The sequence below is a fragment of the Aquarana catesbeiana genome, linkage group LG01 (assembly GCF_042186555.1).
Source record: "Aquarana catesbeiana isolate 2022-GZ linkage group LG01, ASM4218655v1, whole genome shotgun sequence".
Lineage (NCBI taxonomy): Eukaryota > Metazoa > Chordata > Amphibia > Anura > Ranidae > Aquarana > Aquarana catesbeiana.
In genome coordinates this window covers 688930287-688945415 of record NC_133324.1, presented here as the reverse complement: position 1 = coordinate 688945415, position 15129 = coordinate 688930287, and the positions used below count along the sequence as shown (strand labels likewise).

General features: G+C 40.9%; 1 protein-coding gene across 1 annotated transcript in view; it reads right to left on the bottom strand.

Moving 5' to 3' along the window:
- Nucleotides 1–15129, bottom strand: part of BLTP1 (bridge-like lipid transfer protein family member 1) — a gene marked incomplete in the record, with an annotated part of 561636 nt that overhangs the window by 388016 nt on the left and 158491 nt on the right. Inside the window, 1 exon segment of the mRNA XM_073603515.1 lies at nucleotides 11389–11545. Within this exon segment, the coding sequence (XP_073459616.1) occupies nucleotides 11389–11545 (157 nt within the window).

Here is a 15129-nt window from a genome sequence, read left to right as displayed (position 1 = left end):
CAGTTCATTGACTGATTTCACAAACACAGAGAGGACATGGTAAAAACTGCATCGAACAATACAGTGGATATAAAAAGTCTTTACACCCCTGTTAACATGTCAGGTTTCTGTGATGTAAAAAATTGAGACAAATAAATAATTTTCAGAACTTTTTCCACCTTTAACCACTTGCTACCCAGGCCAAATTCTGACATTTCTCTTCTACATGTAAAAATCATTTTTTTTGTGCTAGAAAATTACACAGAACCCCCAAACATTATATATGTTTTTTAGCAGAGACCCTAGAGAATGAAATGGCGGTCGTTGCAACTTTTTATCATGCACAGTATTTGCGTAGCAATTTTTCAAATGTTTTTTTTGTGGGGGGGGGGGGGGGGGGACAGTTTCATGCATTAAAAAAAACAGTAACGTTAGCCCAATTTTTTGTATAGTGTGAAATATGATGTTACGCTGAGTAAATAGATACCCAACATGTCACGCTTCAAAATTGCACACGCACGTGGAATGGCACCAAACTTCGGTAAATCCCCATAGGCAATGTTTACATATTTTTACAGGTTACATGTTTTGAGTTACAGAGGAGGTCTAGTGCTAGAATTATTACTCTCGCTCTAACGTTCACGGCGATACCTCACATGTGTGGTTTGAACACAGATTTCATATGCGGGCGCGACTTACGTATGCGTTTGCTACTGCGAGCGAGCACGCAGGGACAGGGGCACTTTCAAATTATTTTTTTTTTCTTTAGTGTTAATTTTACTTAAATTTTTCTAGTTTGATGCTTTCTTTTTAACCATTTAAGCCCCGGACCATTTGGCTGGCCAAAGACCAGAGCACTTTTTGCGATTCGGAACTGACAGTTGCGCGGTCGTGCGACGTGGCTCCCAAACAAAATTGACGTCCTTTTTTCCCCACAAATAGAGCTTTCTTTTGGTGGTATTTGATCACCTCTACGGTTTTTATTTTTTGCGCTATAAACAAAAAAATAGCGACAATTTTGAAAAAAAGCATTATTTTTTTACTTTTTGCTATAATAAATATCCCCAAAAAATATATAAAAAAACATTTTTTTTCCTCAGTTTAGACCGATACGTATTCTTCTACATATTTTTGGTTAAAAAAAAAAAACGCAATAAGCCTTTATTGATTGGTTTGCACAAAAGTTATAGCGTCTACAAAATAAGGGATAGTTTTATGGCATTTTTATTGATAATTTTTTTTATTAGCAATGGCGGCGATCAGTGATTTTTATCGTGTATGCGACATTATGGCGGACACATCGGACAATTCTGACACATTTTTGGGACCATTGGCATTAATACAGCGATCAATGGTAAAAAAGTGCATTGATTACTGTAAAAATGCCACTGGCAGTGAAGGGGTTAACCACTAGGTGGCGCTGTAGGGGTTAAGTGTGTCCTAGGCAGTGATTCTAACTGTGGGGGGGAGGGGCTGTGTGTGACACATCACTGATCACCGCTCCCAATTACAGGGAGCGGTGATCAGCGAGAGTGTCATTAGGCAGAATGGGGAGATGCTTGTTTACATTAGCATCTCCCCGTTCTTCCTCACCGTGAGACGATCGCGGGTATCCCCACGGACATCGGGTCTGCGGGACCCGCGATCACGGAGCTGCCGCGCACACGCCGCCTCTTGAAGGGCACCGTACAGGTACATTAATCTGCCTGTATGTGCCCTTCTGCCGCAGTATATCTGCGTGAGGCGGTCGGGAAGCGGTTAAATTTATTTTTTTTTTTTTATCACTTTTATTCCTATTACAAGGAATGTTAACATCCCTTGTAATAGGAATATGGCATTAAAGGTCGTCTTTACAGTGAGATATGGGGTCAATAAGTCCCCAGATCTCACCTCTAGGCTGGGAAGCCCGAGATAAAAAAAAAAAAAAAAAAGATCTCAGCTTCCCAGCCGAGACGGCAGCATTTTTTCAAATGCAGAGGCTGGGCATGACATCATAACATCACGCCCGGCCTCCGAACAACCATAGAGACTCCAGGGACCATTTGGCCCGCCAGAAATCTCTATTGTCAGCATCCAGCGCCAGTGGATCCTTTCTCCGGTTTACCGATCGCACAGGTGAGTCGGTAAAAGCACCGGAGGGCAGCGGGGGGGGGGGGGGGGGGGCGACAAGAACAATCAAGCGGCTGAACAGCTGCTATAAACATTCTTACTGTGCAGGGAATCACCGGTTTTAAAAGAAGATATCTGAATGATGCCTGTAGCTGCAGACATCATTCAGATATCAGTGCTCAAGCTCCGCAACGTCACATGAGGTTGGGCGAGCGGCAAGTGGTTAATGTGACCTATAAACTGTACAACTCAGTTGGACAACAAACTGAAATCTTTTAGATGGCGGGAAGTAAAAATAAAAAAAATAAAATAATATGGTTGCATACTTAAACTAATACTTTGTTGAAGCACTTTTTATTTTATTACAGCACTCAGTCTTTTTGGGTATGAGTCTATCAGCATGGCACATCTTGACTTGGCAATATTTGCCCACTCTTCTTTGTAAAAACACTCCAAATCTGTCAGACTGCGGGGGCATCTCCTGTGTACAGCCCTCTTCAGATCACCCCCCAGATTTTTAATCGGATTCAGGTCTGGGCTCTGGCTGGGCCATTCCAAAATTGTAATCTTCTTCTGGTGAAGCCATTCCTTTGGATGTATGCTTTAAGATGAAGTTCCTCTTCATATTCAGCTTTCTAGCAGAAGCCTGAAGGTTTTGTGCCAATATCGACTGGTATTTGGAACGGTTCATAATTCCCTCTACCTTGACTACGGCCCCTGTTCCAGCTGAAGAAAAACACCCCAAAGCATGATGCTGCCACCACCATGCTTCACTGTGGGATGGTGTTCTTTTGGTGATGTGCAGTGTTGTGTGCAAAATTTAGCCAGTCTTTCGTAAGAAAAAGCTTCCATCTTGCCACTCTACCCCATAGCCCAGACATATGTAGAATATGGGAGATTGTTTTCACATGTACCATACAGCCAGTACTTTCCAGATATTTCTGCAGCTCCTTTAATGTTGCTGTAGGCCTCTTGGCAGTCTCCCTGACCAGTTTTCTTCTCGTCTTTTCCTCAATTTTGGAGAGACGTCCAGTTCTTGGGAGTGTCACTGTTATACCATATTTCCAGCACTTGATGATAACTGTCTACACTGTGTTCCATGGTATATCTAATGCCTTGGAAATTCTTTTGTACCCTTCTCCTGACTGATACCTTTTAACAATGAGATCCCTCTGATGCTTTGCAAGCTCTTTGGGGACCATGGCTCTCTAGGATGCGACTAAGAAAATGTCAGGAAAGACCTGAACTTTATTTGGGGTTAATCAGAGGCACTTTAAATGATGGCAGTTGTGTACGGACATGAGTTTTAATGTGATTCCTTAATTCTGAACACAGCTACATCCCCAGTCATAAGCATGCACACTTATGTAACCACATTATTTTAGTTTTTTATTTTTACTAAAAGATTTCAGTTTGTTTTTCAATTGAATTGTACAGTTTATAGGTCACATAGAAGGTGGGAAAAGTTCTAAAATTATTTATCTTTGTCTCTTTTTTTACATCACAGAAACTGGACATTTTAACAGAGGTGTGTAGACTTTTTATATCCACTGTACGTTCAGCTACCTCTCCCATACACAAGAATATCATATAAGTATGCTCTAGGTACTTGGTATTAACATGGCAGGGCCCAGAAGGGAGCACATTCTGGCTGTCAATGGCTGAAAACTGTCATGTCATTGCATTTAGTGTGGTTCAGAACTGGCAGGACCCCATTGTGACAATGTTTCAATACCGCAAATTATATCTTTCAGGTTCCATTCACACCTGAGCGTTCAGGAATCGCTGGATAAATCACACTGCAATCACGGAAAATAGCAACGTGCAATGCTGTCACCCAAAAGAAGCTCCTGCTCCTTTCTGAGCGAAAAGCGTCGTGCGTTGCAATTTGCCGCGTTTGCAGCGCAATTTATCACTTGGCAAAATCGCACCGCAATTGTGGTGCCATTATAAGTAATGGCATCGCAAATGCGCCAAGAATTTTGCCACGACTCTGGAATCACAAGCACAATCGCTCGTGATTCCGGAACGCTCAGGTGTGAATGGAGCTTTAGGCTTGCTAGTCAACTCTAAAATATTACACTTCACTTTTTTTGGACAAATAGGGCTTTTTTTTGGTAGCAAATTTGGATACATATATTTCCTTAGTAATACTGTAACTGCTTGCCAACCGCCTCACGCAGATATACTGCGGCAGAAGGGCTCGTACAGGCAGAATCACGTACCTGTACGTGGCCCTTTAAGAGGCGGCCTGTGGGCACACGCGCGCGCCCGCGGCAAGTTCCATGAGTCGGGTCGCGGGATAACCGCGATCGTCTCACAGAGAGGAAGAACGGGGAGATGCTAATGTAAACAAGCATCTCCCCGTTCTGCCTAGTGACAGTGTCACTGATCTCTGCTCCCTGTGATTGGGAGCAGAGATCAGTGATGTGCCACACACAGCCTCTCCCCCCCACAGTTACACTCCCCAGGACACACTTGACCCCTACACTGCCACCTAGTGGTTAACCCCTTCACTGCCAGTGTCATTTACACAGGAATCAGTGCATTTGTATACCACTGATTGGTGTATAAATGACAATGGTCCCAAAAATGTGTCAAAAATGTCCAATGTGTCCGCCAAAATGTCGCAGTCACAATAAAAATCGCTGATCGCCGCCATTCCTAGTTAAAAAAAGAAATATTAATAAAAATGCCATAAAACTATCCCCTATTTTGTAAACACTATAACTTTTGCGCAAACCAATCAATAAACGCTTATTGCAATTTTTTTTTACAAAAATATGTAGAAGAATACATATCGGCCTAAACTGAGGAAAAAAATTTTTTTTATATATGTTGGGGGATATTTATTATAGCAAAATGTAAGAAATAATGCGTTTTTTTTCAAAATTGTTGCTCTTTTTTTGTTTATAGCGCAAAAAAGAAAAAACGCAGGGGTGATCAAATACCCCCAAAGGCGAGTTCTATTTGTGGGGAAAAAAGGACGTCAATTTGGTTTGGGAGCCACGTCGCATGACCGCGCAATTGTCAGTTAAAGCGACGCAGTGCCGAATCGCAAAAAGTGCTCTGGCCAGGAAGGGGGTAAATTCTTCCGGGTCTGAAGTGGGTAATAATAGTAAAACAATTCAAAAAATGGAATCTTCCTGTAATTTTCCCCCAACGCAGCGCTTTTGTAAATTGCGCACCCCTATGAATTAACCTCGAAATACAATATACAAAGTCTGCTAATTAAAATGAGATCACATTAGTGAGGCTTTTATGTAACATAATGGAATGGTAAAATGAGGGTAAATCACCTTGAGTGTTTTTCTGTTTTGGCGATGTTTACCGTACTATATTTTTAATTGTTGTTTTTGGACAGATGTTAATTTGGTAGCAGATTTGGATTCACATATTTTTATTTCCTTGGGGTTTAATGTGAATAAACCCAGTAAATGATCACAACTATCTCACAGATATGCAATCGCTAAAGATTTGAATGACCTTACGTTCACTTACGTAAGCATGTGATGCTTGTCCAGTGAATATAAAATGTCATCCTCGGAAGAGAATATTTTTATTTAACCTCACCCTTTAGCGTTTATCCACACTCAAAAGTACAGGTGTTGCATACATAAATGAATAGCTGTGGGATGGTTGCACATAGTATACGCTGATATTTGGGTAAACCTTTATATAACGTAGAGGTGCATGCTTTGAGAAATGAGTGGCTGTCAGGAGCGGTTTGAGGGTTGACAGCGGTACTCGCATAAACATGTGTACAGTGAAAAGGAATTTGCCCTTATGCTATATGCGTGTTCATTTGATTACATGTACATTCCCTCCAAGCACTGAATTTTGTAGGGACCAATCCAAAAAAAGGCTGCTTCACAAATAACTCAAGGCTCACCAGCTGCATGCAAACTTACTAGAACAGTCAAATAGCACCATAAAAGGTGAAACTTTCTCAGCAGAGAGAGGTATGTCCATCACCTAAGGACACTAGTAAAATTATGCAGAGCGAAGTTAGGTTTTGCCATTTACCAGTGTCAATTTACCTAGAGGTGGAGCATAACTCAATGGTACAAAAATTAACTCTTCCTGTGTCCTATGATGTTTGAATAAAGTGGAAGTAAAGGCAAAACCTACTCTCAGCCACATTCTAAGCCTAATCTATCTGGCCCTGTAAAGAAAAAAAAAAAGAAATCGCTATACTTACTTGTTCTGCAGCCACTCCGGTCTCCAGCGGCATTCTCTCTGTGCTAAAGACAGCCGACAATGGTAGGGAAATGCCTGGGAAGTGACATCACCCACAGAGTTACTATGGGGCTTCCGTTGTCGGCTGCCTCTGCTGTACAGCTCAGCGTGGGACCGGAGCTATAGTGATTTTTATTCTTTACAGGGCTAAACAGATTAGGCTTATGCCCTGTACACACGATAGGATTTTCCGATGGAAAATGTGTGATAGGACCTTGTTGTCTAAAATTCCGACCGTGTGTAGACTCCATTACACATTTTCCATAGGAATTTCCGACACACAAAGTTTGAGAGCTTGCTATAAAATTTTCCGACAACAAAATTAGTTGTCGGAAATTCCGATCGTGTGTACACAAATCCGACACACAAAGTGCCACGCATGCTCAGAATAAATTAAGAAACATAAGCTATTGGCTACTGCCCCGTTTATAGTCCCGATGTACGTGTTTTACGTCACCGCGTTTAGAACGATCGGATTTTCCGACAAATTTGTGTGACCGTGTGTATGCAAGACAGGTTCGAGCCAACATCCGTCAGAAAAAATCCATGGATTTTGTTATCGGAATGTCCGATCAATGTCCGACTGTGTGTACAGAGCATTAGAGTGTGGCTGATAGTAGGTTTAGAGTTAGTTTTTATTATGTGTGGGGCCATGTGCCACGGTCATAGATACCCACATGATTCTTTAACAGACAAAAGTCTCTTATGAATGGCTTCATTTAATTGCTGTTTAACCATTAGACGACCAGCCGCCGCAGTTATACTGGTTGGCTCGCCTGGAAAATCGCCGTGGTTATACATCGGCCGCTTTAAGACCACTATCTAGTAGGCGCGCATGTACAGTGTGATGATGAAGCCACTGCGCATGCCTGGCGGCTGCAACGTTCACCGGGCACCCGTGATCGCTCCTGAGAGACACAGAACGGAGATCTGTCAATGTCAACAGACAGATCTCCATTCTATCAGGGGTGAGGAGACACATCTGTTGTTCATACTAAGTATGAACAGCGCTATGTCTCCTCCTTCAGGCAGTCCCATCCCCCCACAGTTAGAATCACTCCCTAGGACACACATTTAACCCCTTGATCGCCCCCTAGCGTTAACCCCTTCCCTGCCAGTGACATTTATACATTGATCAGTGGCTATTTTTAGCTCTGATCGCTGTGGACCCAAAAATGTGTCGCAGAATGCCGCCATTACTAGTAAAAAAAAAATTAATAATAGAAATAGCATAAATATATCCCCTATTTTGTAGAGGCTATAACTTTTGCGCAAACCAATCAATATACGCTTATTGCAATTTTTTTTACCAAAAATTTGAAGAATACATATCGGCCTAAACTGAGGAAGAAATTTGTGTTTTTTTACATTTTTTGGGGGGATATTATAGCAAAAAGTAAAAAATAGTTTTTTTCAAAATTGTCCCCCCTTTTTTTTTTTTTTTTTTATTTATAGCCCAAAAATAAAAACCACCAAGGTGATCAAATACCACCAAAAGAAAGCTCCATTTGTGGGAAAAAAAGGACGTCAATTTTGTTTGGGTACAACCTCGCATGACAGCGCAATTGTTAGTTAAAGCGACGCAGTGCCGTATCGCAAAAAATGGTCTGGTCATTAAGGGGGCAAATACTTCTGGGGCTGAAGTGGTTAAATACCTCAAATTCAAATGTATCTTTAACTAGTTCCATTTTTCCCTGAACATGTCAATAAAGCATGTGTACAGAGGCTCTTGTAGAAGCATCTCTATATATGTGAATTTTATGTCCTACAGATAGCTGCTTTCCGAATTGCAGATATCATAAGCTTCTGTCAGGATTATTAATCTATTGCATTTTTTTTGGAACATTTTTATTTTATAGTTCACGACACAGGATGAACATAATTGAAAAAGCAGCAAAAAGCGTTCAATACAGAACATGATGTATCCTAATGGTTTTTGACATATGAACTTACATAGGTTCTTTTGCAGACTTGTGCATAAGGCATTAAATGAACTGAATTAATAGCTTAGATATTTTTTGTATATATTATGAGGAGTTGTCAACTCAGAAACCTGTGTAAGTAAAAGTGCTGCATTGGCAATTTTTTTTTAAATATCATATATATATGAGTTGTTATTGAGAAACAGTTTTCAGTTTTACAAACAAAAGCATAAAACAAAACTACGCACAATGGGTGAAAATCCAAAAAAGAAATACAAATAAATCTTTTCATGGTTACAGTAAGGCTTCATTCACGCCAATGCATTTTTTCATGCTTTTTGCAGAAACGCAGGACATTATTTTTAACATGGGTTCCTATGGAATACGTTCAAATCAATGCATTTTTGTGCTTCTGCATTTTTGGAAAGGGTCAGAGACTATTTTTACCAAAAATGGGTGTTTTTTTTGCTTTTTTGGTTCAATAGACTTCAATGAAGAAGCTGCAAAAAAGCATGTAGTGCGTTTTTACCATGTTTTTACCGCGATGTGCGTTTTTAAATCTGCCCAACAACAAATTTGTCACACAAAAAACCCCATAAAAAACAGAAATCGCAACAAAATTGAGGTAAAAAAAAACAGGCAGAAAGCACAGCAAAAAGCACTGCAGAAATGCTCAAAAGCAACATGCATGGGTGTGAATCGAGCCTAATAGTTGACACTGTGCTTTTCGTCTCAATATCAATAATTAAGCAGTTCTCCAGATACAAGCGAGAACACCAATGCCCTGTACACACGGTTGGATTTTCCGATGGAAAATGTGTGATAGGACCCTGTTGTCGGAAATTCCGACCGTGTGCGGGCTCCATCACACATTTTCCATCAGAATTTCCGACACACAAAGTTTGAGAGCTTGCTATAAAATTTTCCGACAACAAAATCCGTTGTCGGAAATTCTGATCGTGTGTACACAAATCCGACGCACAAAGTGCCACGCATGCTCAGAATAAATTAAGAGACGAAAGCTATTGGCTACTGCCCCGTTTATAGTCCCGACGTACGTGTTTTACGTCACCGCATTCAAAACGATCGGATTTTCCGACAACTTTGTGTGACTGTGTGTATGCAAGACAAGTTTGAGCCAACATCTGTCAGAAAAAATCCATGGATTTTGTTGTCGGAATGTCCGATCAATGTCCGACCGTGTGTACAGGGCATTAGGCTTCATGCACACGAGACGCCGGTGCAAACTCTGCTGAACACATGTTTGTAAAAGCTGAAACCGCCATTTAGAAACGCCCGTTTAGCCACGTTTGTGTCTAGAATCGTCTGCAGAGCAGAGAATGACATTTTGTGACCCGAATTTGGGGCCCCGTATCTCGGGGCCACCTGATGCTAGGAACACCAAATTGGGATATAGTGTAGTGCTAGTTCCACTGTATTAGCACACCAAATTTGGGGTTCCTAGCACCAACTGGCCCCGAGATATGGGGCCCCAAATTCGGGTCGCAAAATGTCAAGCACTTTTCTGCAACAGAGAATGACATTTTGTGACCCGAATTTGGGGCCCCATATCTCGGGCCACCTGGTGCTAGGAACCTCAAATTTGGATATGTTGTAGTGTTAGTTCCACTGTGTTTGCACACCAAATTTGGGGTTCCTAGCAATTGGCCCCGAGATATGGGGCCCCAAATTCAGGTCGCAAAATGTCATTCTCTGCTACAGTTTACCATCATATGTCTGTGTTTTCTGGTCCAAAAAATAGGGTTCCTTTAAAAACACTTATAAACGCAAACGCGGCTAAACGGGGTACCAGTGTTTAGCCGCGTTTGGCATCTGAAACGTGGAAAACTTTTGCGTCTGAACCAATTTTTTTGCTTCTGGAAAAACGAGGTTAAACACAACTGCCTAAAAACGCCAAAAAACGAGACTGTGTACATGGACACATAGCATAACATTGTATGAGTTCAGGGGCAGTTGAAAAAAGCGTCCAACTGCCTCTGAACGTGCGTTTAACAGCGTCTCGTGTGCATAAGGCCTAATTCTGTACCTGCCACAGGGTAAATCAGGGACTTTGTTTACAGAGAGCAAACTGTTTTAATAAGCTCATCATGTATGAAGGGCACAACTGCATCTACATGAAGGTACCTTAAGGAGGGTGGGGCTGAGAAACAACAAAATACTAGAGGGGGGAGCGGAGGCTGGTAAAAGGACACTAATGTACTGGTTCACACCCACCCTGTTCTTGATCTTCCTATGATATGCCTACGTTTGCTATACTGCAATAGCCACAGGCAGGTAGCCTACAATGCCAGAGTAGAGACAAAGAGAGAGAGAGACTGATGGAGAAAAGAAGGGCAGTGACAAACAGAAGAAAAGCAGGCCTTACTACTAGTAGTTATTAGGATAAGTAGTAAATCCAAGGAGAAAGAAAAAAAAACTCTAGCAAGTGGATATAAGAAGAAAAAAAAAAACAAAGTAGGGAGGGGGAGTGAATGTATGTGAGTATATAGGAGCAGCATAGGGGTAGATATACGGACATAAAAGCAGATATCTGCTTTAATTAACTATAGGATGTTCAAAGAACATTGAAACAATGAAATAATGTAGGTAAGAATGTAAGAATATCAACTACCTTTACATGGTAGAGGTGTAACCAGACAAGTGACTTAATGAAATATGAAGCAATAAGCACATGGAACCTTAATATAGCAGCATATTTACCCTAAACATACTAATGCCTGATGTATTTAAACTTGAATAATACATTTTGAATACTGTGTGGACATAAATGTAAAATACCCTTCCACTACTGCAACAGAATGTGAAGACATACATAGAGCTTCCTGTATGGTTCAGTGATTTCACACAGCTAGCCTACCACTGGGACCTGAAGCACAGAAAGACCATTGTGTTACCTAATTACGATATGACAGTTGGATTCACTGACTTAAAGCTCTTTGGGAAATACAGCCAGTTACAGTAAGGGGCTAGCGGCACATATAGCTACAATATCTTTCTAGTGACATCTCAATAATACATTCCAGTACTTTTGCCATACAACCTCCTACATACAGTATATTTCAAGATAAGAATATGTTTTTCTTGTACACAATTTACTGGAATGATGAGGCATACTTACTTTGTTTTTGGTAAAAAGAAGATCTATTGTAGCATTTGCAATGATGTTCATTCTTAGCTCAAATGCCTGAATCTGTCGAGGTTTGCCAGGCTGTGCAATCTCAGAAACCTTCAAAATCTGATAATCTGGTGGGAAGAAAAATTTCCACAAGCACTCCCTGCCAGGAGAAGCAAATGGTTAGGTATATAGCAGGAATAAATCAATGGTAGAACAAAAAGCTAAGCAAAATCTGACCAATCTGCATAAGGCTGGAATAGTAGACAGAGCAATCTCAAAGTGTTTGGGCATCCATCAGTCGACCAACTGTCTATAAACTGGAGGAAGTTGCTGTTCTCCAAACAAACCATTGTTGAGTGCCCGCAGTTAATCAAAAAGCACCCTGACAAACCGCAAATGTTTTGCACACGGACTAAAAGTTGAATTTGAAAAGCAGAATACTCAGCACTATGTTTTGAGCAAAAAGGCAGGCACAGCTTACCAACATCAAAACATCATCCCAACAGTTAAGTATAGTGGCGGGAACATTGTGATTTGGGCTTGCCTCCCTGCTTCAGGGCCTGAACCCCTTTCTATCATCGAGGGTGAAAATAATTTCCCAAGTTTGCCAAAATATTGTTCAGGATAATGTCAGGGTAGCTGCCCGCCAGCTGAAGCTTAGCAGAAGTTGGGTGATGCAGCAGGAAAATTACCATAAGCATTGAAGTAAAACAACTGCAAACAAGGAGGGAAATGTGTATGGAATGCAGCACCAAAAACTAAACAGTCAACCCAGTGATGACAAATCAATAAAATTACAAATCACAATTCATCAAATATACAAATAAATACAGACAACCTATCATCACTTCATAACTGCAAAAACTCTATTAAAAAAATGTACCAAAATAAATAAAAATAAAAAATGTCACCAGTTGATCAAAATATGTGCAAAAATAAAATCAATGTGACTGAAGGAGGAGGAAGTTCCACCAATTCATATAACTATGCTATTGTTTTGTGTGTTTTTCTCTGGTCTTTACTAGCAGCCTTTAGTCACCTGGGGTTGTCCTAGAGGGGGACACCTTTTACAGGGAGGTGTATATTACAATTGCTGTTTCACAGTATCTCATTAATCTTTTTATTATAATTTTTTTTTTTTGTTCATTTCCCTAGGGCGGGAGATTATTTTAAAAAATATATATATATTTTTTTTTTCATTATGAGTATCGACAGAACCCATCGGCTACAAGCCATTTTTGAGAATATTGGCACCAGCAAAAATAACCCAGCGCTGCATGCTGAAGTAACCAATGATGCTTCTAAACACTTGCCACATACGGAGGCCTTTGAAATCTGTATGAGGAAAGCGTTTCTACAGTTGCAGGATGCTAAACAGTACGAGCAGACCCAATGGTGGGATTTAGCATTTCTCAAAAAGTATATAGAATTAGGAATTACCCCCAGAGGACTCCGCATCAAGAAGCAATGTAGCTTCTTGGACGAAGACCTCCATAAGGAGTGGAGGTCTTTGGCAGAGTTCTGTACAATCAAATGGATTAAGATTCTTATTACTCAAAGAGAGAGGAAATTGGAAATAGCACAACAGCAAGCCAAAGAGAAAGAGGCCGTTATTCAGGAATTTAGTACCTCCTGTTTGTTTCCCAAGTGGCTTCTAGTTTTAAATAGAAATGTGAAAAAGGATGAAGACTCTTTGGTTTATAAAAAAATGAGTACGTTAGAACGTGACCTCTTTGATTATGGAAATGGCCAAGTATTTGACTGGCGACGCCCTAAACAAGAGGGTAATTAAACAGTAATACATACAACTCAAATAAAAGCCAGAAACAAATCTAAATCTAAGAATACTAAGTCAAATAAACACAATTCCAAAAGACCTAAGTATCCGTCATCAATCTCTAAAATGAGTCAACATTTGTCAGATAGGCCAAGTCTGAGACCGACCAGTTCCAGCGCTTCAGTTTTGAAGTGAGTCAGAGGGAAACTACGCCCACTATTATTCTTGACCGTAACCCTGACGGTACCACTCATCCCTTCTACAATAGGGCATGAGGTTGTTGTGACATCACCACCCATCACCCAATCCCAACTGGCCTATAATATACCCATCCACAATAGCTACAGTCCTCTGTCTCGCGATTTGGAGGACTATATTCTATTGGGAGCCAGGTCTAAGGACAATGCTGGCGTCTATGACTTACAGGATACCAATCACCAAACATTGTCCCCTAACAGCCAAAATTTTCAGACATTCCCTCCAAAGGGAGCCAACAAAGAAAAAAGAAAACTAGAAGAGGATGAAGAGGAGGAACCATAAGGAAGAATAAACAAAAAAGAGAGGTCAGAACCAATATAGGGTATAGGGGACAGTACAATAAATATATATAATCTGTCCTCCCATACTCTTACTCCCTCTGAAGAACTTTTGCTTCAGAAAGGCTTAGTTTTTTCTCCCTCCATAGGCCCTAACAAATTCAGCCTATTTAAAGATCTACATCATTTCATACGCTCTCTAACGTTAAAAGGCCATTATGCTCCCAATCCATTGGCTATTCATAAAAAAAGTAGGAACGAGAACAACCCTATATTGGCCCCTATACCTGAGATCAAACCTCCCATGGAGCTTGATGAAAAGGCATTACAGGCCCTTGAGGACCTATGGGCTTAGGGGCATATAGAGGGGTATGTTCCTACTGCTGGATTAGAACCACCGGAGATGCACACCCCCTTTAGACTTAAATCCACCTTTTTTCCAACTAATTCGAAAGGCCCTCACATAGAAACTTACTATCAAGCCCTGTATAAAGATCTTCTGCTACTTTGCGATAGATCCAAAACTCAAAAAACATCTGAACTTAAATAAAGCAGAGAGTTTGACTCTAAAGGATCTAATGGCTAACACTAACATTACCATTAGGCAGGCAGATAAGGGGGGAAGCCTAGTGGTACAAAATCGGGTGGATTACATTAAAGAGGCAAGTCGGCTGCTGGCTGACACAAACACGTATTTGAAATTACAGTCTGATCCTCTACCAGTTTTTCAGTTGGAACTTAAGCTGTTGGTACAGGAGGCATGGCGAAACGGAGTGCTCAACAACAAGGAAAAACTATTTCTATTGCCTTCTGAGTGTAGCACCCAGTATTTTTACCACCTCCCGAAGATTCATAAATCACTGGTCGACCCCCCAGGTAGACCAATCATAGCCAATACTAATAGCTTTAGCAATGGTCTCTCTAAATACATTGACTTCTGTCTACAGCCCTTGGTGTGTCAATTACCTTCGTATATCAAGGACTCCAACAAAGTGATTAAAGCTCTTCAAAACTATATATATGGGAGAAGGGGTATTGGTGGGCATCTCTTGATGTTTCGTCCCTCTATACTTCTATACCCCATGAAGTAGGCCTGAGGGCCGTACAACACTTTTTGGTCAAAAGTGGAGATTTTAACTCGTTGCAGTCACAATTTTTGGTTCAGGCCACAGATTTTTGTCTCAAACATAATTATTTTACTTTCTGTGACCAATTTTATGTACAACGTAAGGGAACTGCTATGGGGGCGAATTTTGCCCCGGTTTACGCCAACCTTACTATGGGCCTGTGGGAGGACGACAATATCTGTGCCAACAATCCATTTGCTGAGCACATTGTCTATTTTGGCCGGTACATCAATGACATTGTGCTCATATGGAGCGGAGGCCCGGAGCGGTTTCCCTCCTTTTTGGCCCACTGCAATTCCAACTC